This window comes from Bubalus kerabau, chromosome 23 (assembly GCF_029407905.1).
Source record: "Bubalus kerabau isolate K-KA32 ecotype Philippines breed swamp buffalo chromosome 23, PCC_UOA_SB_1v2, whole genome shotgun sequence".
In the NCBI taxonomy this organism is placed as follows: Eukaryota; Metazoa; Chordata; class Mammalia; order Artiodactyla; family Bovidae; genus Bubalus; species Bubalus kerabau.
The window spans coordinates 18179001-18204431 of NC_073646.1; the positions used below are offsets into that span (position 1 = coordinate 18179001).

The following is a 25431-nucleotide window of genomic DNA, read 5'->3' on the forward strand; positions in this document are numbered from 1 at the left end:
TACAGTGGAAGTGAGAAATAGATTTAAGGGCCTAGATCTGATAGATAGAGTGCCTGATGAACTATGGAATGAGGTTCATGACATTGTACAGGAAACAGGAATCAAGACCATTCCCATGGAAAAGAAATGCAAAAAAACCAAAATGGCTGTCTGGGGAGGCCTTACAAATAGCTGTGAAAAGAAGAGAAGCGAAAAGCAAAGGAGAAAAGGAAAGATATAAACATCTGAATGCAGAGTTCCAAAGAAAGCAAGGAGAGATAAGAAAGCCTTCTTCAGCGATCAATGCAAAGAAATAGAGGAAAACAACAGAATGGGAAAGACTAGGGATCTCTTCAAGAAAATCAGAGATACCAAAGGAACATTTCATGCAAAGATGGGCTTGATAAAGGACAGAAATGGTATGGACCTAACAGAAGCAGAAGATATTAAGAAGAGATGGCAAGAATACACAGAAGAACTGTACAAAAAAGATCTTCAGGACCCAGATAATCACGATGGTGTGATCACTGACCTAGAGCCAGACATCCTGGAATGTGAAGTCAAGTGGGCCTTGGAAAGTATCACTACAAACAAAGCTAGTGGAGGTGATGGAATTCCAGTTGAGCTATTCCAAATCCTGAAAGATGATGCTATGAAAGTGCTGCACTCAATATGCCAGCAAATTTGGAAAACTCAGCAGTGGCCACAGGACTGGAAAAGGTCAGTTTTCATTCCAGTCCCAAAGAAAGGCAATGCCAAAGAATGCTCAAACTACCACACAATTGGACTCATCTCACACGTTAGTAAAGAAATGCTCAAAATTCTCCAAGCCAGGCTTCAGCAATATGTGAACCGTGAACTTCCAGATGTTCAAGCTGGTTTTAGAAAAGGCAGAGGAACCAGAGATCAAATTGCCAACATCCGCTGGATCATGGAAAAAGCAAGAGAGTTCCAGAAAAGCATCTATTTCTGCTTTATTGACTATGCCAAAGCCTTTGACTGTGTGGATCACAATAAACTGGAAAATTCTGAAAGAGATGGGAATACCAGACCACCTGACCTGCCTCTTGAGAAATTTGTATGCAGGTCAGGAAGCAACAGTTAGAACTGGACGTGGAACAACAGACTGGTTCCAAATAGGAAAAGGAGTACATCAAGGCTGTATATTGTCATCCTGCTTATTTAACTTATATGCAGAGTACATCATGAGAAACGCTGGACTGGAAGAAGCACAAGCTGGAATCAAGATTGCCGGGAGAAATATCAATAACCTCAGCTATGCAGAGGACACCACCCTTATGGCAGAAAGTGAAGAGGAACTAAAAAGCCTCTTGATGAAGGTGAAGTGGAGAGTGAAAAAGTTGGCTTAAAGCTCAACATTTAGAAAACAAAGATCATGGCATCCGGTCCCATCACTTCATGGGAAATAGATGAGGAAACAGTGGAAACAGTGTCAGACTTTATTTTTGGGGGCTCCAAAATCACTGCAGATGGTGACTGCAGCCATGAAATTAAAAGACGCTTACTCCTTGGAAGGAAAGTTATGACCAACCTAGATAGCATATTCAAAAGCAGAGACATTACTTTGCCAACAAAGGTTCGTCTAGTCAAAGCTATGGTTTTTCCTGTGGTCATGTATGGATGTGAGAGTTGGACTGTGAAGAAGGCTGAGTGCCGAAGAATTGATGCTTTTGAACTGTGGTGTTGGAGAAGACTCTTGAGAGTCCCTTGGACTGCAAGGAGATCCAACCAGTCCATTCTGAAGGAGATCAGCTCTGGGATTTCTTTTTTTAAATTTTATTTTATTTTTAAACTTTACAGTATTGTATTGGTTTTCCCAAATATTGAAATGAATCCGCCACAGGTATACATGTGTTCCCCATCCTGAACCCTCTTCCCTCCTTCCTCCCCATACCATCCCTCTGGGTCGTCCCAGTGCACCAGCCACAAGCATCCAGTATCGTACATCGAACCTGGACTGGCGACTCGTTTCATACATGATATTATACATGTTTCAATGTCATTCTCCCAGATCTTCCCACCCTCTCCCTCTCCCACAGAGTCCATAAGACTGTTCTATACATCAGTGTCTCTTTTGCTGTCTCATATACAGGGTTATTGTTACCATCTTTCTAAATTCCATATATATGTGTTAGTATACTGTATTGGTGTTTTTCTTTCTGGCTTACTTCACTCTGTATTAATAGGCTCCAGTTTCATCCACCTCATTAGAACTGATTCAAATGTATTCTTTTTAATGGCTGAGTAATACTCCATTGTGTATGTGTACCACAGCTTTCTTATCCATTCATCTGCTGATGGACATCTAGGTTGCTTCCATGTCCTGGCTATTATAAACAGTGCTGCGATGAACATTGGGGTACACGTGTCTCTTTCCCTTCTAGTTTCCTCAGTGTGTATGCCCAGCAGTGGGATTGCTGGATCATAAGGCAGTTCTATTTCCAGTTTTTTAAGGAATCTCCACACTGTTCTCCATAGCGGCTGTACTAGTTTGCATTCCCACCAACAGGGTAAGAGGGTTGCCTTTTCTCCACACCCTCTCCAGCATTTATTGCTTGTAGACTTTTGGATCGCAGCCATTCTGACTGGCAGCCCTGGGATTTCTTTGGAAGGACTGATGCTAAAGCTGAAACTCCAGTACTTTGGCCACCTCATGCGAAGAGTTGACTCATTGGAAAAGACTCTGATGCTGGGAGGAATTGGGGGCAGGAGGAGAAGGGGATGACAGAGGATGAGATGGCTGGATGGCATCACTGACTCAATGGACGTGAGTCTGGGTGAACTCCGGGAGTTGGTGATGGACAGGGAGGCCTGGCGTGCTGTGATTCATGGGGTCGCAAAGAGTCGGACACGACTGAGTGACTGATCTGATCTGATCTGATCTGGTGCTGTTGAGAGGGGAAAAAACCCAAATCATAGCAGTGGGTGGTGGTGGGCTGCACTTTTAAATAGGGTGGTTGGAGGAGGCCTCACCGAGAAGTTGATGTGTGAGCAAGTACTTGAAGTACGTGAGAGATGAACCACATGTTGGCAATGTGGGGCCAGTTATGACCAAGGAATAGCCAGTGCAAAGGCCCTGGGGTAGGAGCAGTCCTGGCAGGTTTGGAGAACTGAGGCCAGGGTGCTGCAGGAGGTGTGGAGTGGTGGTGAGTGGGTTGGGGACATGGCCTGAAACCTGGTGCACCATGTAGGCCATTGAAACAACTTGGGCTTTGACCTGGAGGACATGAGGAGCCACTGAGGTGTTATGTAGAGTAAGTGGAAGTTCTGATTTAATTTTTAATATGCTTCCTCTGACTGCTGTGTTGAGACTAGATTGTAGGGCAAGGGTGGGGCAAGGGGCCCAGTTGTGAGTCCAATGCAACATTTCAGGGAAAAAATGAGGGTGGCAGGGACCTGGGGAGGCAGTGGGGATGGGAGGGGGCAGTGATCCAGAACAGACAGATGCTTTAGGCTCTCAGAATGGTCATCAATTACACACCCCTTGGGCCTCAGCTTGTCCTCATGCCCAGCTTGCCTTCAGGGACCGAGGATGTCAGTCAGCCAAAGAGTCTGGTGGCTGTGTCTGTTTCTCCTGACGGTTCTGTTCTCATGGCGAATTGACACATTGACCTTCTGGTTTCCCTTGCCAGCCTCCTGCAAGTCTCTTTTGCCTGAGTCAGTATCCCTGGGCGAGACTAGTTCCAAGAGGCTGATGAGCCCACAAACCTGGCCAGATCCAGACATTAATCCTGTGAGAATTTGGGGCAGTCATTCTGTCAGCCTCTGTGGTGGCAGCCTGACCCCATACCTCAGCCAGCAGGACTGAGGTATGGTGTAGATGCCTGCTGTCCTTCCTGTATTCTAGGAACTAGCTGGGCTGGGGGTTGAGAATAACGGTGAGAAGTCCTCAGCAAATTTGGGCCTGAGTGTTTTAAGTTCTTTAGTGATATTCAGTTACGCCGTCTTTATAACAGCTCTATGAGGTAGGGTCTATGATTATCCCGGAGAAGGCAATGGCACCCCACTCCAGTACTCTTGCCTGGAAAATCCCATGGACGGAAGAGCCTGGTAGACTGCAGTCCATGGGGTCACGAAGAGTCGGACACGACTGAAGCGACTTAGCAGCAGCAGGTATAATTATCCTCACTTCACAGATGAGGAGGTTGAGGCACAAGGAAGTAAAGCAGCTCATCTACTTCCCCAGGGTAATGAGTGGCAGAGCTGGGGCTCAAATTGAGTTCTCTCTGAGCAGTCAGAGCACCTGCTTTATTGCTCTTCAGTCAGTTCAGTCGCTCAGTCGTGTCCGACTCTTTGCGACCCCATGAACCGCAGCACGCCAGGCCTCCCTGTCCGTCACCAACTCCTGGAGTCCACCCAAACCCATATCCATCACTTGGCTTATGGAGGAAATTCTCTCTGTGAAAACTACAAGTGCGTGTAGCCATGACCCAGCAACTCACCTCTGGGAATTCATCCCCGCAACCCGAGTGACTGACCAGAGCACAAGGAGCCTCTGAGAAGGACTGAAGCTGTGCTGTGTTCCGGTGTGGAAAGTACCCAGGTTATGTCATTGGGTGAAAAGCTCAAGATGCAGAACAGCTGTGAGAGTATGTTCCATTTTGTGTAAGAAAGGAGGGAAAGTTAGAACACTTGCTTGTTGTCACTTGTGTTTGCCTAAAGAAACATTGGAGGATACTCAAGAAACTAGTAAAAGTGCCTCTCCGCCCCCCCGCCTCCCCCCAAACGAGGGTGGTCCAGGCAGTGAGCATCATTCGGTGCCTCCCGTAGCCTTTTTGAATTTGGAACGGTGGGCATGTTTCACCTATTCAAAGGATTCCCAGAGGCAACCTTGTCTGGGTCTGTTGTGAATAGCTTTCCTCAGGCTTGCCAGGCAGCCTGCGTGTTCAGGGGCTGGAGGATACTGTGTTACACTTTGGGGCTAGAAAGCCACTCTCACCTTTTACAAAGGGGGTGGGACTGGCCTTGCTTGAGTGGCAGCTCGGAGTGCTGAGGTCCACTCTGCATGTGTCACTGTTACCCTCGGCTCCACAGGAACACGTGCTGCTGTTGGGGGGCAGGTGGTTTGTGGTGGTGGACGAGGCTGACGGAGCGCAGGAGCATCTAGCTGGGCGGGGATGCGGAACACCACCCTGGGCGTCTGCAGTGCGCAGGTGTGGCGGTGCTTTTGCTGGGACTTCCCTGGAAGCAGTGAGCGCCGAGCTGAGAGCTGGGAGCTGGGAGCTGGGCTCTGGCATCTCTCTGCCTGCATTCCTTGCCTCTCCTCCAGGGTGGTGTGAACCTGAGCCTTGGTCTCTTCACTTGTGGAATGGGAAGTGGAACTTCCCATTGTGAAGTTCCCACAACTTCACTTGTGGAACGTAGACCTTGCCTCTGGGAACTTCTGGGGAGAATTTTAATTGGGAGAATGTGCAGGAAACACATGATGTCTGTCCCTCTCTAGGAACTGGCAGGGTCACTGTCAAAGTAAGGTGCTCAGAAAATGTTAGCTGTTGTCACTGTTGTTACTGATCTCTTGTATTTCAGTGTCCTTGGTTTATAAGAAAGTGAATCAAGAAAGGAAAGGAATCTAGGATCAGGTGTTATTTCTCAAAATAGTTGTCCACTAACTTAGCAGTGATGTTGAAACTGAAACTCAACAATGATGTTGAAGCTGAAACTCCAATACTTTGGCCACCTGATGTGAAGAGTTGACTCATTTGAAAAGACCCTTGATGCTGGGAAAGATTGAGGGCAGGAGGAGAAGGGGATAACAGAGGATAAGATGGTTGGATGGCATCACCGACTCGATGGACATGAGTTTGGGTAAACTCTGGGAGTTGGTGATGGACAGGGAGGCCTGGCCTGCTGTGGTTCATGGGGTCGCAAAGAGCTGGACACGACTGAGCGACTGAACTGAACTGAAGTTAACGAAGGAAAATAAATGTTCACCAATCTCTTTTGGCCAAAAATGGTTTTATAGTTAAAGGCCCCTTAGAATATGAAGATGAAATACAAAAATGTCTTTTTTAAAAAAAAAAAAAAAAAAAAAAAGGCCGGTTTTGGGGAGATGGTAAGCTTTTCGTGGAGGAGTAAAGGCATTGGGTTCTCTAAAGTTGGGTCCACACACCTAGGAGGTGTGAGAAGTCACACGGTGCCCAGCGTGGCCTGCTGTGCTGTGCTCATGCAGTTCCAGTGCTTGGAGTTCTGTGCTCATCTCAGGAGGCCTCTCTCCACATCAGGTGTGGCTGCCTTGAAGAGCCTGTGACTGCCAGTAACCAAATGCTTCCTACCAGGAGGTCAAAGGCAGATAGCTTTGAGAACTGGGGCTCGATCCCTGAGGCTTCCTAGGAACTTCTAAATTGAATCCATGGTTTGGGGCCGTGGTTCTCGTCTTCAGTTACATGCCTGGAGAGCTTTAACACTTCCAGTGGCCAAGCTGTGTCCCAGACCATTTACATTAGAACCTCTGAGGACAGATTCCACACGAGCATATTTTCAAGTGCCTCAGGGGCTTCCCTCGTGGCTTAGTGGTGAAGAATCCGCCTGCAGTGCAGAAGATCGGGAGACCTGGGTTCGATCCCTGGGTTGGGAAGATCCCCTGGAGAAGGAAATGGCAACCCATTCCAGTATTCTTATCTGAAGAATTCCATGGACAGAGGAGCCTGGTGGGCTACAGTCCATGGGCTTACAAAGAGTTGGACAACTAAGTGGCTAACACTCGCACTTTCAGCCTATCAGATATGCCCGCTAGTGTTGGAGAGTCTCCTGTGGAGACCTCGGAGGAGGTGGCTTGCCTTGGGGACGGGTACTGGCCGCTGCAGTCCTGGAAGGTGTCCCTTGGCGTAAGCCCTCTTGGAGGTCACCATTGACCCCACCATAGAGCCTGTAGATCCCAGGCTCTGCTTGTTTCTTTTTGAAGTATAACTGACCTGTGTTAGTTCCTGTTACATAACACAGTGATTTCAAAATGATCACCACAATAAGTCATTACTATTTGTCATGATATAAAGATAATACGTAGTTATTGACTATATTCCCCATAACTACATTTCGTACACATGAGTCATTTATCTCTCTCACTGTTTCATTCCTTCCCCTCCTCCCTGGCAACCACGTTTGTTCTTTGTATCTATTACTCTGTTATTTTTTTATTTGTTTTTAGATTTCGCATATAAGTGAAATCATATAAGCGAAAGACAGTATTTGTCTTTCTCTGTCTGACTTACTTTGCCTGGCATAAGTGAAGGATCACTTTTCTGCCTCTTCACAGAAAGTGTTAAGTTCCCCGTTTTAATTAAAATCTAAAAGAATCATGGCTTAAAAATTTGGTCCACTAGGTGGCAGCATACTCTCACAAGTTGAAGCTCATCCTGGCGATGTCACCATCCCTGTCCCTAATTAAGAATGTTAATTTAGTGCTTGCACCTGAAGGGCATGATGCTGACACCGTATGTCCTTTTCTCCCCAGGGAAGCTGGTGTACGAGCGCATCTTTTCCATGTGTGTGGATAACCGCAATGTCTTACCAGGTAACGTCATAGCTGTTCCAACGGGTTTCATTCTGCCCTCAAGTCAGGGTTAGAAGGTTTATATCAAGTCAGGATTTATTGAGACCTGAAATTTTTTGTGTGTTGAAAGTTAAAGAAACAGTTACTGATCATCTCAGTCTTTGAAAAGCAGATTTTTCCAACAGCCAGCTAGGGATTTGAGCAAGTAATTTGAATCTGCAAGAATGAAAAGGTCCTATGATTAGATTCAACTGAACTTTTATACCAACTTAAATTTCTCTGGTGCTTGACATTTTAATATTTTTCCTATCTTTCCTAAGAAGCAAATTGCTTTATAGAGCTAATTTTATATTAAAGAACAATGTCAAATAAATCAATAATAACAGATGTTTTGCATCTACAGTATATGCCCAAGTGATGTTTGCATTAAATTTATTGCTGCTCAATTTGAACTCTCAGGAGGTTATAATGGGACAATGAGATCACAAATTTATTTTGTCACATAAATGAAAGATGACAGTGAGGCTAGTGTGGAACCTGCAGCAACAGCATCCATTCTCTCTTACTCCTCCTCCTGAGTTCCTAGCACTGCTGGGAGGAAGCGCGCTCATCTGTTCAAGTTAGAACAACAGGCTGTCTTCACTTTCATCCCACTTCCTCCTGCTCCTGCTTCCCTGGAGGATGAAGAGATGGCATCGGACAGACCTGTAATTTGACTTTTCTTTTTGTCTATTAATCTGTCTTGTCTTTCGGGTTTTCTTTTTCTTTTTTTGTCTTTCTCTCTCTGTGTCTCTTTCTCTTTTGCTATTTCTTTCATTGTCTCTTTTTTCTCTCTTCTCTTTCTGTTTCCGTCTTTTCCTTCCTTCCATCATCTGTATTGTTAAAACTAGTTAATATGCACATTTCTCAGAAAGCAAGACAGAACTCTACAGACCTTTAGGGCTAGAGAAGCTGTTTGGAATCACTGCGTCTCATTTTAGGGGGGGCCCACCCAGTGGGAAAGAGCCAGGAACTTGGTACAGTCCTGCCACCAGCAAGTGAGAGCCTGGCTCTGAGTGCTGGACCTGCACCATCCGTTATGCTGGCCACTTGGTCCCATGAGGCTCTTGTGCACTGGAGATTGGCCAGTCCAAACTGAGATATGCTGTGAGTAAAAAAAAAAAAAAAAAAATGTTGGATTTCAGAGGCTTAATGCAAATAAGAGACCATGAAGTATCTCACTGATTTTTAAGTTTACATGTTTACATATAGAAATGAATTAGATTAAATGAAGTATATTTTAAAATTACACGTTTTTGTTTTAGCTCTTTGAATGGGGCTCACATGGTATTTCCATTGAATAGCACTGCACTCCACCCTCCCCTCCACCACATTCCCACCAGCACTGGTTTTTAACAGCTCCTCACACATTCTACGGAGAAGGCAATGGCACCCCACTCCAGTACTCTTGCCGGGAAAATCCCATGGATGGAGGAGCCTGGTAGGCTGCAGTCCATGGGGTCGCTAAGAGTCGGACACGACTGAGCGAATTCACTTTCACTTTTCACTTTCATGCATTGGAGAAGGAAATGGCAACCCACTCCAGTGTTCTTACCTGGAGAATCCCAGGGACGGGGGAGCCTGGTGGGCTGCCGTCTATGGGGTCGCACAGAGTCGGACACGACTGAAGCGACTTAGCAGCAGCAGCACACATTCTAGGCTTCTCAGGACTGGGAGGCAGGGGCCAGCCTGATGGAAGGGCCTTCTCTGTCAGCTTAAGGATTTGGCAAATTTGGTGCATTTATTTTACACTTGCCAGTGTTTCTTCCATGTGCTGTATCAGCAGCAGTAAACTCTCAGCCCGCAGGCAGAATTAAACCCAGTTAGGTGTTTTCTTTGGCTACCAGAGTATTTTTTAAAATGCTATTTGGTATAGTTTCTACTTCCTCCTATTGTTGTATACCTAACTGATTAGAAATGTTTGTATCACCTGCCTGGCCCCTAGGGGCATTTATGTTCATACCTCCTGCAATAATTTTCCTTCCTGTCAGTTTTCACTAACTATACCAACAACATTTTAGGGCTAGTTAAGGAAAAACTGGGCTTCCCAGGTGGCTCTAGTAGTAAAAAACCTGCCTGCCAATACAGGGGATGTAAGAGATGCAGGTTCGACCCCTGGGTTGGGAAGATCCTCTGGAGGAGGGCATGGCAACCCACGCCAGTATTCTTGCCTGGAAAAATCTCATGGACAGAGGGCCTGGTGGGTCCATAGGGTTCCAAAGAGCCCAGTACAACTTAAGCAACTTAGTATGAATGAATGCAAGGAAAAATTACTAATAGCTTTCTCCCTACTTGAACTATAAAACTATAAGTTCAAAATAAAAGGCTATCTTCATATTCACTTTTAGTGCTTGTCTAAATGTGCTAATTAGCATGTTTATTACTAAATTCTTGCTTTCCCAAATACTTGTTTTTTAACCTTGAATTAGGCTTTTGTTTTCTTGAAAATAATTTCATATCTCCCCTTTCAGTTAAAATCTTTATCTACATGTATCTTCTGTTTCCTAGAACCTGAAAAGGAGAGGGGCAAACTTTTCTCAAAAATGTCTTTAATCTTGGGGTTGACTCTTAACAATATTTATAAAGAAAACTTATGAAATCTACTATGCAGAATTCTGCCTAAAGAAATTATGTGTAAAGAGAAGTCTGGTGGCATGTGTACTGATTCTTTCCATTTGAATCAAGTTCAGACTGTGATCTTAGTATTTGAGCCCTTTACCTTCAGGAGCTTTAACTGAAGCATAGCTCTTACCGGTTCGGAAAGATACTGATGTCCTTTGGGTTCACAGAAAGTACATGCTGCTAGATATGGTAATTTTCCCCCAACATTTCTTCATCCAGCACATGAGGGAAGAGAGCTTGTGCTCTAAGTGGTAAAACAATTTCATTTCCATCTTGGGATGAGTAACTTGGGTTTCTTGTGTTGTGGTTCTCCTCATTAGCCATGGGCATTCCTGTCTTTGGTTTTCCCTGTGGCTGATACAGCCGCCTCTGGATAAGCAGTGTCCTTAGCTGACCTGGCCTTTCAGGTCATCGTATTAAGATGACATGGCACCCCTATGAGCCCTGTTATGTAAAAAGACGTCTCACTGCCATGGTTGAGACTTGACAAATGGAAGAGAACCAGACTCACTGGTCTCCTCCCTTCTCTTAAAATATCCACAGAAGTTGAGGGTTGAAAAAAGGAGCCCATAAAGGAAAAATAAGTGGGAACTGGAAGAAAATGTCTCAGCTCTTCTTTACATTGAAGCTTCTTCTGAATTAATTTCCGGATTCTAAATTCATTTTCCATGTAGCAGCCCAGGCGCTGAAGTGTAATTGATGTCATGTCATTCCTTTGCTCAGAGCTCTTCAGGGAGCTTCCGTCACACTTAGAAGAACACCCAGACTCCTCGCCAAGACTGCAGCCCCTCCTGACCTGGCTACTTCTCCCCTTCCTCTTGCATCTCTTTGGCTTACTTTCTTGTTCTTTGACCACACCCACTGGAATGTAAGCTTCCTGAGGGCAGGGTCTCTCTTATGTGCTGTGCTCTCTTATCTCCCTGCAGCCTAGAATACCACTTCTAATTGGTTCCTGAGATGTTCGTCGTGAGCAGACGAAGTAATGAAATGTACTCTTGAGCTTGCTATAACATTTTTTTCTTCCCATTTCATTTATTTACTTTTTTCTGTAAGATTTTAAAGTCCTGTATAACATAATCCTTTTCCTAAATGATCTCTTGAACTGGAAGGAAAATATAAAGCCTTTGTATTGCATATGTGGATTATTGCATAGCTGGCTGTTGGTGTGTACATGCAGAACAACTTGCCTTGGTGTGATGTCCCACTTTCCCTGCAGCCAGATTCTGTGTCTTCCCACCCTTTGTTGCACCTCCGTTCCCTTAGCTGGAAAGCAAAAATTTTTAGTAGATGACCTCAGAGACTTATTTTTGCTTTTGGATCTCAAGTCACATGATTCAGTCACATTAAGGGAAATTAACCTCACCCCTCCTCTGTTTTCCAAAAGGCAAGATTGACAAATGAATTTAAGAATAGCCTTTATCTTTTCCTATCTAGATCTCTTGGAACTTGAAAAAAAGTTACTTTTAAGTACATGGATTCAGGCCAGAAGAGGAAAAATGGTAATTTCCCTTCTCTTAGAAAATGGCAAGTGAATAATTCTCCAATGAATGAAGCATGCCAGAACATCCAAAAATAGATAAATACTTGAGATTGCAGTTCTGAAATATCTGCAGTTGTGATTACTGACTGTTCTCTGCTAGTGAAGTACCTAGAATTTTATTTTTTGCTGATTTTGTAGATATTTTAATCACTTTAATGGTGTACCACCAAGTAGCAGAAAGTAGAACCAGGGATGAAAAATGACTCACTGAGCAACATGATGAGGGCGACAGGCTAACATTCGTTTCTTATGTTCTGTAGTAATCAGTTTCTCCCTTTTTGGTTGAATGCTAAAAGTGTAAAGCACACCGAGGGGTGGGATCGGGCTCCAGTTTGTGCAGAAATCATTTAAATGTGAGAGTTCAAGAGTAGCCTTCTTGGTGTTGAATAGTTTTTTTGTTTGTTTTCATTTTTCTGTACTCTTTTCCATTTCTTACTAAGACGTATGTCATTGATTGGGCTTGGTCATCAGTTCCAGAAAACACAAAATCACAGTAAAGAGGATCACAGCTGGCAGCCAGCCTGTGGTGCCAGCCGTCTTGACTTCTCTTGCTCCTGTGGTTGAAGATGGTTATGGAGCTTCCGGCCTTTGTGTCTGCATTCTTGCCAGCAGGCAGGAAGAAGAAATGAAGATCAAGCCCTTTCCCTTGGAGCTGATTCCTTGCACGCCTGTGTATGTCCTGGGACCTGAACTTGGTCACATGGCCACACTGAGCTGCAAGGGTGGCCGTTTGCCCAGCAGAAAATGGGAGTCCTATTATTAAAGAAGAAGAGAGCAGATAGTAGGGGAAAGTAGCATTTTTATCACAAGGTGACTCAAGTCTTCAAGTGGTATGGCAGCCTAACTCTGATTTCTCACCTCAGGGTCTTGACTTACCATACACGTCAGGTCCATGTGATGGACCTTCGCATTTCATGTTACAGTTGCAGATTCCTCAAGCATCTGGAATTCTCAGCAGTATCTCTGTAGTTACTGGTGGGTACACCAAGAGCCTCTGGATTAAATTAAAGGCAGTGGCTAAGAATATAGGCTGTGGAGCCAGACTGCCTGAGTTGAATTCTAGCTCTTACGTCTACTTGCAGCATGCCCTGGGCAAGTCCCTAAACTTGGCAGTGCCTCACTCTCTGTGTCTGTGAAAGAGGACCATAAGAGTACATGACTTGGAGGGCTCTTGTGGGGACCGAGCGAGCTGATGTCTGTAAAGCGCTCTGAATGGCGCCTGGCCCTTAGAAAGCGTCTGTGTGTCCGCTCTTATCGTCACTGGTTGTTTCCTAGTAATAATGATATTTGCAAGGAAAGCCATGGAAGGACTGGGCGCCCCACCCTTCTTCTGCACTGTAACTGTTTTTTGTCCCAGGACTCAGAGCAGCTGTAACAGATCCCAAGAATTAGGAAGGCTGATGGGTATTATTTTTGTTTTACAGATCACTTCTCTCCAGAGAATGTAAATGACACAGCCAAAGAAACATGCTTAAATTGGTTTTTCAAGATTGCTTCCATCAGGGAACTCATTCCAAGATTGTATCCTTTTTTTCTGTCTGATGATTTTAAAGATAGGCTGCAAGAGTTGCACTGTTAATAGCGGCTGTGTAAGGGGCTGCCCTGAGATTCCTGTTGAAAATGGGGTCCTGTCAGGGTTGCTCTCCTGGAAGCACAGCGCCAGCCACACTGTCCAAGAAGCCCTTGGACTCTGGCTGTCTCCAGTTCTCTGGAGAGAGAGACTTTGACTGTGGTGCTGTGTACCAGGCTTTTGTTTCCCTGAAGAACATTTCCACATTAATTTTCTCAGAATGCTTCGGGGGTTTTTTGTGTATGTTTTCTCTGGTCCTAAGACCTTGAAAAGAGCAGGGTCCAGCTTCTCTGCACAGACACCAGTGTTGAAGAACAGACAGTCCGACTTACACACAAAAGGAATCTTAGTTCTCTAAGTTTCATCCTTTCCCCATAAAGCTTCAGTTGGAAGTGCTCAAAACCCAGTTTAAATTTCAGCACGTAAACATAAATCAGCGTATAACGTTTTCCAAATTTTATTTTAAATAAGAATAAAACCTTGAAAACCAAATGTAGAACCCACAAGCCACTCACTGATTTAATTCTTTGGATTGTCGAGAGCTGTCGTGGCCCCTCTCCTGAAGACACACCTGGTTCTCTGCATGAACACTTAGGCTTTTCCCCGTAGGGAGCAGGCAGTCTGGAAAATGTCTTCCTTAACGGAATGTTTTTGTAGCTACGTGGAAGCTTCCATCCTGAAGTGTAACAAGTTCCTCTCCAAAACGTAAGGCTCTTCTTAAATGTCCAGAGCCATACATTTCCAAAAAATTTCTCTCTTGCACACGCCCTTGAAAATGGCTCTGCAATAGCAAGCTATCATTCTTTGACTGCCTAGTGTGTAGCAGATCTGGTGCTAAGCACCTTCCATCCATTTTCTCATTTAATCCAAATGAAAACTTAATGAAGTAGAGATCACTCTTTAATCTCCGTTTTACGGAGAGGAAAACTCAAGCTGGGAGAGGTTGGTTGACTAGCTCATGGAAGATCAGCTGGATTTGACATCCTAGCTCTGCTGTTACTGGCTGTGTGGTCCAGAGAAACTTACTTAGCATCTCTAACCCCCGGTCTCCTCAGTGTGCAAGCCCTGTGAAGGGGTCTATGAGCGTTCATCGAGCTGCACACACCAGACTGGGAGTGGCCCCCATGGGCCCTCATTCAGCGTCTTTGTGGCTGTTGTCCAAGACGATGAAGAGGTCAGAGATGTCAGAAGGCAAAGCCCTTGCCCTCGAGCCCCCTGCTACTCTGGGTCACCTCGGACGTTGTTTTGAGAGTAGTTTTGCGGAGCCAGGAGAAACCAGATCCGCTTTCTGAGTGGCGTTGGACACCATCTAGATAACTCCTCAGAGCCACGGGCTGACTTGTACTCTGAGTTGGATTTAAAATGTGTACAAAGTGTGTTTGATCGAGATCTGGGGATGCCTGGGGGAGTTTTCGTTCACCAGCTGGGGGAGAATAAGGCTTGGGGCAGAGGGAAGTCCCATGTGGCTGGAGGAATAAGGAAGTCACAGTTCACTTTGAGGGGGATGCTGGGGTCAGGCGTTAAGAGTGGGTGGAGCACAGGGCAGTAAATCTATGCCAAAGGAATATAGATAACAGCCGAAATATTGAGAAGGGTGAGGAGTAACCTAGTGACTTGTCGATGGACGATAACTGGGAGTGGGACAAAAATAATTAAATTAGTAAAAGTGACCTCAAACAGGAAAAAAGTGAAGATTAGACTCCAGCACTGAAAAGATGGTAGAGATGAAACCATTCAAAAAATGAATTATGGCAAGAGAGAAAGACTTGGTACATGGCCTTAGAAAACATCAACTTTGACCTTGGTTTGTTTCTGAAACTTGATTTTGCCCCCCTGCCTTTAGGAAGTCTAAACGTAGACTTTTGGGTGTAAATGCTGCTGTCTTTTCATCTCTCGCAGGGGGATTTCAGAGTGTCTGCCGCGGCTGACGTGCATGGTCCGGGGCATCGGGGACCCGCTTGTGTCGGTGTATGCCAGGGCCTACCTGTGCAGGGTGAGCCCACCGCGTCCTGCCTCCTCCAGCGTTCATGCTTCTCCCTCCCCGCCACCTCACGAGTCACTGGACAAAGGACTTCATTAACTGCTAATTTTAGAGCACAGCTTGTCCACAGAAAGCAGGGCTGTAGGATTTCTGTTTAAAATTAATTTCTAAGTAGACCCACTTACCTGTAACTCTAATTAGGGTCATCATCTCACAAATGAACTGGGTTTCAGAACTAATTGCTTCTCCCTTCTTGCTGGGAAGGAGGCTCCCAAGGCCTTTCGGGTGATAGGTTAACTTCTCATTGACTCAAAATGTGCTTTCCCTTTGTTTTTGAATTTGATTGTTTTATCAGATTTGTGGTCTCTGTATTAAAGAGCTGGCTCAGAGCGCGAGTTGGTGAGGGCTGTCTGGCAGGGAGAGGCACTCCTGGTGATGGCAGGCATCAGGGTCTGTGTTGCCTGGCCTTGGAGGGCTGCTCTGATGGGTTCAGATTGTAGGTCACTCAGCCTTTTTCTCGTCAAAGCACCATGAAGCTCCTGCTTAAAACTACTACTACTACTACTACTAAGTCACTTCAGTCGTGTCCGACTCTGTGTGACCCCATAGACGGCAGCCCACCAGGCTCCTCCGTCCCTGGGATTCTCCAGGCAAGAACACTGGAGTGGGTTGCCATTTCCTTCTCCAATGCATGAAAGTGAAAAGTGAAAGTGAAGTCGCTCAGTCGTGTCCGACTCAGCAACCCCATGGACTGCAGCCTACCAGGCTCCTACATCCATGGGATTTTCCAAGCAAGAGTACTGGAGTGGGGTGCCATTGTCTTCTCCGCTTAAAACTACTAAGTTTTCATTTATGAAAAATGCACCCTGTGGAGAATTTACAGTCATTTTTCTTCAACTCACATGGGGCCATTGCCTCTGTCAGCTTTCGTGGGAGTCCCCCTTACTGGTTCCTTGGGCATCGTTTACCTTCAGAGGGGTTATTTCCCCTCTTCTGTAGGGTCCTGGTAAACCCCAGACTTCTTGAAGACAAAGCCACTCTTACAGACATATCTCTCCCCTACTGTGAAAGTGAAAGTCGTTCAGTCATGTCCGACTCTTTGCGACCCCATGGACTATACAGTCCATGGAGTTCTCCAGGCCACAATACTGGAGTGGGTAGCCATTCCCTTCTCCAGGGGATCTTCCCAATCCAGGGATCAAACCTAGGTCTCCCACATTGTGGGTGAATTCTTTACCAGCTGAGCCACTAGGGAAGCCCAAGAATGCTGGAGTGGGTAGCCTATCCCTTCTCCAGGGGATCTTCCTGATGCAGAAATCGAACCAGGGTCTCCTGCATTGCTGGTGGGTTCTTTACCAGCTGAGCTACTAGTGATCATCAGTACTATGAAATTAGAAGGTGAGGACTGCAGCCTTTGATCAGCTTCTTTTACCTGACATCTAGCATATGATAGAGGCCCTGTGGTCTCCAGTGTCTCAAAGAAATCAAAATCATTTCCCTCAGAGTGAGAAGCAGACATCCTTAGGAAGGACACTTTTTATAGGTCCATTCCCTAATAAAGGAGAAAAGAAAAAAAAAAGAAAAAGCTTTCCAATTAAGGGCACCTGCTCCCTTGTAGTAACTGAGGCCAAAATATTTATGCATTGCCATCTGCTTGAAACTGGCATAGATTTTTCATAGAAGAATATCAGATATATTTCTTCCAGCTTCAACTCTGTAGTATCATGAAGTTTGAATATTCCTCCCTTGTCAAAGTTTGCTAAGGGCCTAAGCTTCAACTCTGTAGTATCATGAAGTTTGAATGCTCCTTCCTTGTCAAAGTTTGCTAAGGGCCTAAGCTTCAACTCTAGTATCACGAAGTTTGAATGCTCCTCCCTTGTCAAAGTTTGCTGAGGGCCTTTGTGTGCAAAATTGGAATGGATCCTGTGGGGTGGGGTGGGGAGGATGTAAAGATAGCCTTATTTGTGTATTTGTGCTCAATGGCAACCCACTCCAGTACTTTTGCCTGGAAAATCCCATGGATGGAGGAGCCTGGTAGGCTGCGGTCCATGGGGTTGCTAAGGGTCGGGCACGACTGAGCGACTTCACTTTCACTTTTCACTTTCACACATCGAAGAAGGAAATGGCAACCCACTCCAGTGTTCTTGCCTGGAGAATCCCAGGGACAGGGGAGCCTGGTGGGCTGCCGTCTATGGGGTCGCACAGAGTTGGACACGACTGAAGCGACTTAGCAGCAGCAGCCTTTCCTCTTGTAGCATTCTTTGAACTTTCCTTCACATCAGTAATAAAGACCTAGAATCTTAGTGTGTCTAATGACACACAATTATTATATAGAAATCAGAAAGTGAGGGGAAAATTCATTCCCTGCAAACCTCCTCAGTTTTAAAGTTTGAAGGAAGGTACACAAGCTAGTGAAAGATGATATTTGTTGCATATAAAGTGCCTCCCCTGGTGGCTCAAATGGTAAAGAAGCAGCCTGCAATGCAGGAGAAACTGGGTTTGATCCCTGAGTTGAGATGATTCCTGGGAGAAGGGAATGGCAACCCATTCCAGTATTCTTGCCTGGAGAATCCCATGGACAGAGGAGCCCGGCAGGCTACAGTCCATGGGACTGCAAAGAGTTGGACAGGGCTGAGTTACTAACGCTTTCGTTCACTTTCACATTCAAAGTACCTTTGCATGGCAGATGCAGCTCTATAACTCAGTGGCAATGAGGAGAGATTACAGACATACCCCAGGAAAGCTGGGTGAGATGTCCTGTATCTGAAATCAGTTGTGCCAATTCAGGCAGAGCACCCTTTCCTCTGGTTGGGTAGTTACTGAAAATCTTTTGATATAGAAAGAATAAGAGACAGTGTGCATTAGCAAGGACTCTTTGAATTCCAAATGGCAAAACCCCAGTTCATAGTACTCTGAAACAAAGGTGGGGATTTGTTGGCGCTCGCACCTGAAGAGCCTGGGGTAGTCCCGGCATGGCAGACCCAGGGACCCTGAGCCATGTCGGGAGCTGTCTCCTTCCTCGTGGCTCAGCTCTGCTCTCCTCTGGGTGACTTCAGTCTGCAGCTTTCTCTTTCCATATGGTGGAAAGGCTTGCAGCCTCTCAACTTAGGAACCTCAGTGACAAGATTATCTTTTCCCCAGTGGTTCTAGCCAGTTTCTGGGCAGAATCTCACAGAACCACTTTGGGTCCTTAGTCCGTACGTATGCCAGTCACCATGACCATGGGATGGGATATGCCTGCTGACTGAGCCTGGGTCACGCGCCCACCCTGGCAACCCAGGGTTGGCTGGGCTCAGCTGCCGCAAACCTCTTTATCTGAGAGGTAAGTTTGAGTCCCCAAAGACAAATCCACTTTGCTGATTCCAGAGACAGAGAGAATGAGTGCCAGGGAGGCAGAAACAACAGATGGATATCATGAGTAACTACCCTTGCTACTCTAGGTAGAAATTTTTTCGACCTGAGCAGATTTCCAAGCTGCTCATTTGGTTTTATGGAAAGAGATAAACAAAACACAAAGGCAGTGAGTAGGCAGGGCGTGGGGGGTGCTCAGAGCTGTTTATTAAAGGAAAGTATGATTAACTCCTCTTCTAAGTCACAACCCCTTCAATTCATCTCCACTGCTTGTCCACTGGGCCTTTCTTTGCTGTCGCCTAACAGGTAATTATTGCTTTTTCTACGAAATGATTAGTAGAAGGAAACAATAGAATCAGAACACAGTAAAAATGGATCTGACAGTTGTTGTTAATATTTTTTTTAAATCCCTGTACTTGTCCTTGGAAGCATCTTCAACAGCTCTAGAGAGCTGCCCCTGGAATTTACCGCCCCAGTGGATCTTGCATAATTTCCCTCAAAGGAATTCCTTACAGACATCTAAAAACCACCATTATCGTTAATCTTCATGACCTCTGGGTAGCTGTGGGGGGGAGGTGAGTGGTAGAAATCTGTCTTCCCTGGAAGAAACCAGGTCCCAGAAAGCACCTCCTCTTACAAAGTTGTTTCTGTGCTAAAGCAGCTGTGTGGAATTGAGGTGCATTTGAGGAACTCAGTTTAAGGAACCTTATGATGCTTTGTTTTAAATCCATGTAGTCCCTGCCATATTTGTGACCTGTACTCTTCCATCCGATTCTAGAGCCCTGGCCACCTTCTCTGTGATTAGCAAATTTTTTTCTAATAAATATTCTGAAAATATTACATATCTTTTTAAAACAATGAGTGAAGGAGTCGATGGATTATAGTTTTGTTAGGCTTCATGCTTGTGTAATAAAAAATTTGCTTAAAATACATCAAAATTTATGTCTGCTTCCCTGACTGCCCAGCAAAAAATGAATCCGTATATTTTAACAATGCCATAGTGAAGTCCCAGCTGACTCTCTTACATACCAGAATCTTTTTGCTTCATTTAATAAGTACAGCTACGTGTGTGTTTATCATTTTTTAGAGAGGAAAAGAATGTCGTATACACTGTCTTGAGAGTACATTTCTCCTTAGTGCTGTATTGATTTGTTCCCTTGGTCATCTGTTCAGAAATACTTTCATTACCTTTGGGAAGTTGCGAAGATGATTATTGCAAATATTGCCCTTTTTTTCATTAAAAATAGCTCCTGTGGTTTTTCTTATAAAAGCAAGATATGCTTGTTGAATAAGAAAATAAAGAAACAAAAAGAATGAAAGTTAACTTTCTGGACCTCTCTATGCTTATATCTACCTATATGTATATTTTTAATTTACAAAAATGCATCACACTATATATGTTATTTGCAACCTGGTTTTCCACCGTCAAGGTTATTTCATTTTGTTTGGCTACAGGTGGGCATGGAAGTGGCTCCACATCTCAAAGAAAGCCTAAATAAGAACTTTTTTGATTTTCTCCTCACATTCAAACAGGTAAGAGAACACTATCAGAAGAGCCAATTGATGTGATAGTTACATGATCACAGATTCATAAAACCCAGTTGGTTTTCCAAGTAGAGATTGCCTTAAAGCTCTTTAGATGTGTAAACCCTACAAAATTACACTCGTGTCTGTTACAGACAATTAAAATGTGTTAATTGTACTGAAGAAGCAGAGAGGATTAATATGCATGTGTTAATAAGAAACGTCTCCAGTTGATCAGACTTTCTTCTTTGCGTCTGCTGGGTCCATTTTATCAGGTTGCCTCTCTTCACAGCACACATTCCCAGAACAACTCAGCCTGGTGACATGGGAAACTGTGTGAGTTTTTTTCTAGTTTAAAAAAACCTGAGAAACCAGGCAGTTTCTCTCGGGGCCATTCAGATGCTTGCAGATAGGCTCACATGTTCTTTGTTCTGTGACTTCCCCTCCTTTTCTGAGTGTTTATTTGGTCTCCTATAGATTCACGGGGATACGGTCCAGAACCAGCTGGTGCTCCAGGGCGTGGAGCTTCCGTCCTACCTCCCCTTGTACTCGCCTGCCATGGACTGGGTCTTCCAGTGTGTTTCCTACCACGCCCCCGAGGTAACTGCCCTGGGCTTCAGTGTGAAGTTCATTCCCCTCTTCTGTGTCGTAAGGACCCTGACACCCGAGTGCCCAGTAACGTCATCATCAGGGCGCTTTCACAGCAATTCACTGTTGTGTCTGGTTCTGTGCTCAGCCCTTGGCCTGCACTGTGTGTATCCTAAGTGGTGGTTTGGGCTGCTGTTCAGTGAGCCCTGGGCTCAGGGTGCCTGAGTCTGAATTGCAGCTCTGTCGCTTGCAGCTGTTGTTACTAAAGCAGAGCTCAAGTCACTTGTCCCTAACCGCACAGCTTTTTTTCTTTATCGATGAAATGGGAGCAGTAGTAATTCCTGTCTTCTGGTCTATTGCGTGGATCAAACAAGACGGTCCATGTACAGTGCTTGGTGGAGGAGGGCCCCACACACGGTGCTTGAATGTTTGTTGTGTCATTGGGATTGCAAATGTGGTTTTTATATCTGCACGAGAGAACCAGGAAAGGATAAGACAAAGTGTCACTGGAGGGCAGAGTTTGGATTGTTTTAACTTATTTTTCTTGCCCAATCTGTTTTTTAACTTTTCAGCAAGTATAATGTCTTGCTTATATTTTAATTTTTGCAAATCCTAAATAAAGTATGAGGAGAAAAATAGGGCCATCTTGTATTCACCTAAAAAATAGGTGAATTTTTTATCAAGTAAATTGATTTTAAATAAAATCAGTTTAATAGAAGATTCTTTGAAAATGTGTGGCCATTCTCTCTGATTATAAGGGTAGTCTCAGCCACCACATGCTTGCCCAGGCTCCCAGGAAGAAAAACCAATGACTTGACTGATTCAGCTTAATGACTGAAACCCATGAGCAAAACTGATGCATTTGAAAATAAGAACACTTATTCTTTTTCTCCTTAAAGAACAGCAAAATTGGATTAAAAACAAAAAGTACATGTCATAAGGTGTTCTTCCTTTATTTTAAGTGGCAGTAATCTCAGAGGATGGCAGAAGCTGGGAATAGAGCTTTCCTGGGGAGTAAAACTCTAGGAAATCATTATTGCACCAGAAGAAGTGATTAAAAAAATTAGGTCACCTGAATAATAACAAACTCTGATTCTTGGGGCATTTAAACAAGGAACTTGCAGTGTCTCATAAAAAAAAAAAAATCATTTTGAAAATGTGGAAGAATTAATGTCAGTGTGGAGGGTGCTGTTGAAAAGGTGTGTGACAAAGTGATACCTAAAAAGCTTTTTGACAGTGGCTGAGATGTGTCCCCCAGGGAGTTGGAGATATGTGCGTCTTTAAGGGGCCACACCTCCAGAATGTAGGCATTTGTACAGGACAGGCAAGTGAGAGGGGGAAGGGAGAATCATCTAGATGAGAGAGGGGAGAAATGCCTCGAGCTGCAAATACCTGACATACGAAATTTCATACTGAAATCCCCAGTTCCCTCCCTCCCCAAATCAGGGAATGATTATTCAAAAATGGTTCTTGTTGTTGTTTAAAGATAAGATTCTCCCCGCCCCCACCATTTATACAATTAAAATTAAGTAAAAAAATCTTTATGCCCCCAGTTTTAGGAACTCTTTGCAGAGAAAAGCAACTGTTTCATAAAACATGCTTTGGGCAGTGAAAACAAATCCCTTGGTAAGCTTGCCATTTTCAGCACCTTGTTGTCTGGGTCTGGTACGGAATCCTGTAATGCAGCTGTGTGATGCAGGTTGTCAGTGTTGAAGGAAAGAAGAGGAAGGTGGTAGAGGCTGGGGCAGGTAGTGAGGTAGAACTGAGTTCAGATTGTGACTGTGTTGCCTTGCCAGACAAAGAGGCTGCTTGACCTCTTTGTGCCTGAGTTTTATCAGCTGTAAAATGGGGGTAATGAATGGACCCTTCCTCAAAGGGCTCTCATGAGATGACTGTAATAGTGCACGTCAGCACATGACCAAGAGCTGGTGTGGAAGGCAGCAGGCAGGTGGGGGTGCTCATCATCCTTATCTTTGGTCTTAACAGGAGATGGGGCCTGGACTGATTGGAAGGCCAGGAGATGAGTCAGGGCAGTAAGGAGGGGTTGAGGGACGAGACCTGTATAGACCGACAGGTAAGAGGCATAGTTAGGAGACGAGCATTACTGGAGAAGAGTGAGGAACTAGGCCGCCTGGGAGTGGCCCAGGCTGCAGAGGCTGTTGATCATTGTGTCGTGGAGACCAGGCAGCTCTTAAAGATTTTTGATCAGGGAGATGATTTGAAAAAAGTGGTGCTTGAAGATCAGACTGGCAGAAGCATACCAGATGGATTAGAAGAGTACAGTTAGCAGCCATGGAAAAAACAAGAGGCAGAATGGATAGGAGAGGATTTTCATAATCAGAAAACATTGTTTAATAAGTACATGTTCATTGGAAAGACTTTGGAAAAGATAGGTTAAAAGGAGAAAAAGAGCCACCTAAAATTCTGTCATGAGTAACTGGCCATTGTTAACAGTCTGGTGCATTTGCTTTTTAATACTTCTCTCTCCACTTTCACTCTTGCTCTGTTATTACAATTGTGTTTTGCACATGAGAAATTTTTCCCGTATGCCTTTATGATGCTTTCCCCTCACTTAACATTATAACAAATGCACTTTGTTTGAGTTTTGTGACCTTTTGGGAAGAGAGTAGAAGGCAGTGTTGGTTGGCTGTGAAGAAACGGAGCATGGAGTTGGGTCAGAGATGCTGCTGAGCCTGGAGCCTGTAACACAACTGCCTCTTTCTGAGGCTCCCTCTGCGCTGCGCCCCACAGGCAGCCCTGGTTTTGCAGCACTGTGCTGTGTTGCACTGTGCAGACAGTTCATTTTTTCTACCTCTGCATTAAGCAAGTCTGTTGGTGCCATTTTTCCAACAGCATTTGCTAACTTCATGTCTCTGTGTCATTGTGGTAATTCTCACAACATTTCAGACTTTTTTGTTTTATTTGTTATGGTGATCAATGATCAGTGATCTTTAATGTTACTATTGCAAAAAAAAAATTACGACTCACTGAAGGTTCAGATGATGGTTATCATTTTTTAGCAATAAAGTGTTTTTTAATTATGGTGTATGTGTATATATATATATATATATACACACTTATTTTTAGACATAATGCCATTGCACATTTAATAGTGTACAGAACAGTATAAAGCATAATTTTCATATATACTGAGAAACCAAAAAACTTGTGTGACTTGCTTTATTGAGATATTTACTTCATTGCAGTGGTCTGGAACAGAACCTGCAATATCTCTGAGGTCTGCCTGTGGTAGTTACTTCACTTGTGTCCATGGCTCAGTTGTTCAGTCGTGTCTGACTCTTTGCGACCCCATGGACTGCAGCCCTCCCAGCGCCTCTGTCAATGGGATTTTTCAGGCAAGAATACCGGAGTGGGTTGCCATTTCCTCCTCTAGGTGATCGTCCTAACCCAGGAATTGAACCTGAGTCCCCTGCATCTCTTGCACTGCAGATGGATTCTTTACTGTTGAGCCATCGGGGAAGCCCAGTTACTTTACTTGGCTGTGTTAATTCACTTTCAAAGCTTCCCCAAGCTAGATGTTGCTGTTATTGCCATTTACAGATGAGGCACCTGAGGCTTAGAAACTCGTTACAGTCACACAGTTAGAAAGAAGCCGTGTAGCCATTTTCAGAGTGACTCTGAAACCAGCAGATTTGTTTGCTTGACTGCTTTGCTTTAGACTTTGATTCTAGGTCTCTCCTGTTAACTGCTACACTGCTAAAGTGAGACTTAAACAAATTGACCCATGGACTGCTGTTCCAGTGGTCTTACTATTAATATAAGTGCAGTTCAGTACAGTCGCTCAGTTGTGTCTGATTCTTTGTGACCCTATGGACTGCAGCATGCCAGGCTTCCCTGTCCTTCATCAACTCCTGGAGCTTGTTCAAACTCATGTCCATCGAGTTAGTAATGCCATTTAACCATCTCATCCTCTGTAGTCCCCTTCTCATCCTGCCTTTGATCTTTCCCAGCATCAGGGTCTTTTCCATTGAGTCAATTCTTCACATCAGGTGGCCAGAGTATTGCAGTTTCAACGTCAGCATCAGTCCTTCCAATGAATATTCAGGACTGATTTCTGTAGGATTGAGTGGTTTGTTCTCTTTGCGGTCCAACGGACTCTCAAGAATCTTCTTCAGCACCACAGTTCAAACATGAGTTCTTCAGCTCTCAGCTTTCTTTGTAGTCCAACTCTCTCATCCATACATAACTACTGGAAAAACCGTATCTTTGACTAAATGGACCTTTGTCGGAAAAGTAATGTCTTTGCTTTTTAATATGCTGTCCAGGTAGGTCATAGCTTTTCTTCCAAGGAGCAAACGTCTTTTAATTTCATGGCTGCAGTCACCATCTGCAGTGATTTTGGAGCCCAATAAAATAAAGTCTGTCACTGTTTCCATTGTTTCCCCATCTATTTCCCATGAAGTGATGGGACCAGATGCCATGATCTTAGTTTTCTGGATGTTGAGCTTTAAGCCAACTTTTTCACTCTCCTCTTTCACTTTCATAAGGAGGCTCTATAGTCCCTCTTCACTTTCTGCCATAAAGGTGGTGTCATCTGTGTATCTGAAGTTATTGATATTTCTCCCAGCAATCTTGATTCAAGCTTGTGCTTTATCCGGCCAGCATTTCGCATGATGTACTTTGCATATAAGTTAAATAAGCAGGGTGACAGTATACAGCCTTGACATACTCCTTTCCTGATTTGGAACCAGTCTGTTGTTCCCTGT

At 44.5% G+C, this 25431-nt stretch overlaps 1 protein-coding gene across 3 annotated transcripts in view; it reads left to right on the plus strand.

The window, feature by feature from the left end:
* VPS35L (VPS35 endosomal protein sorting factor like) overlaps positions 1-25431 on the plus strand; it is a 143805-nt gene that overhangs the window by 40677 nt on the left and 77697 nt on the right. For all 3 annotated transcript variants that reach the window (XM_055561830.1, XM_055561828.1, XM_055561829.1), the window contains exons 9-14: positions 7451-7510; positions 13115-13211; positions 13918-13965; positions 15160-15253; positions 20048-20125; positions 20594-20716. In XM_055561830.1, the coding sequence (XP_055417805.1) occupies positions 7451-7510; positions 13115-13211; positions 13918-13965; positions 15160-15253; positions 20048-20125; positions 20594-20716 (500 nt within the window). The remainder of the gene's footprint in view (positions 1-7450; positions 7511-13114; positions 13212-13917; positions 13966-15159; positions 15254-20047; positions 20126-20593; positions 20717-25431) is intronic.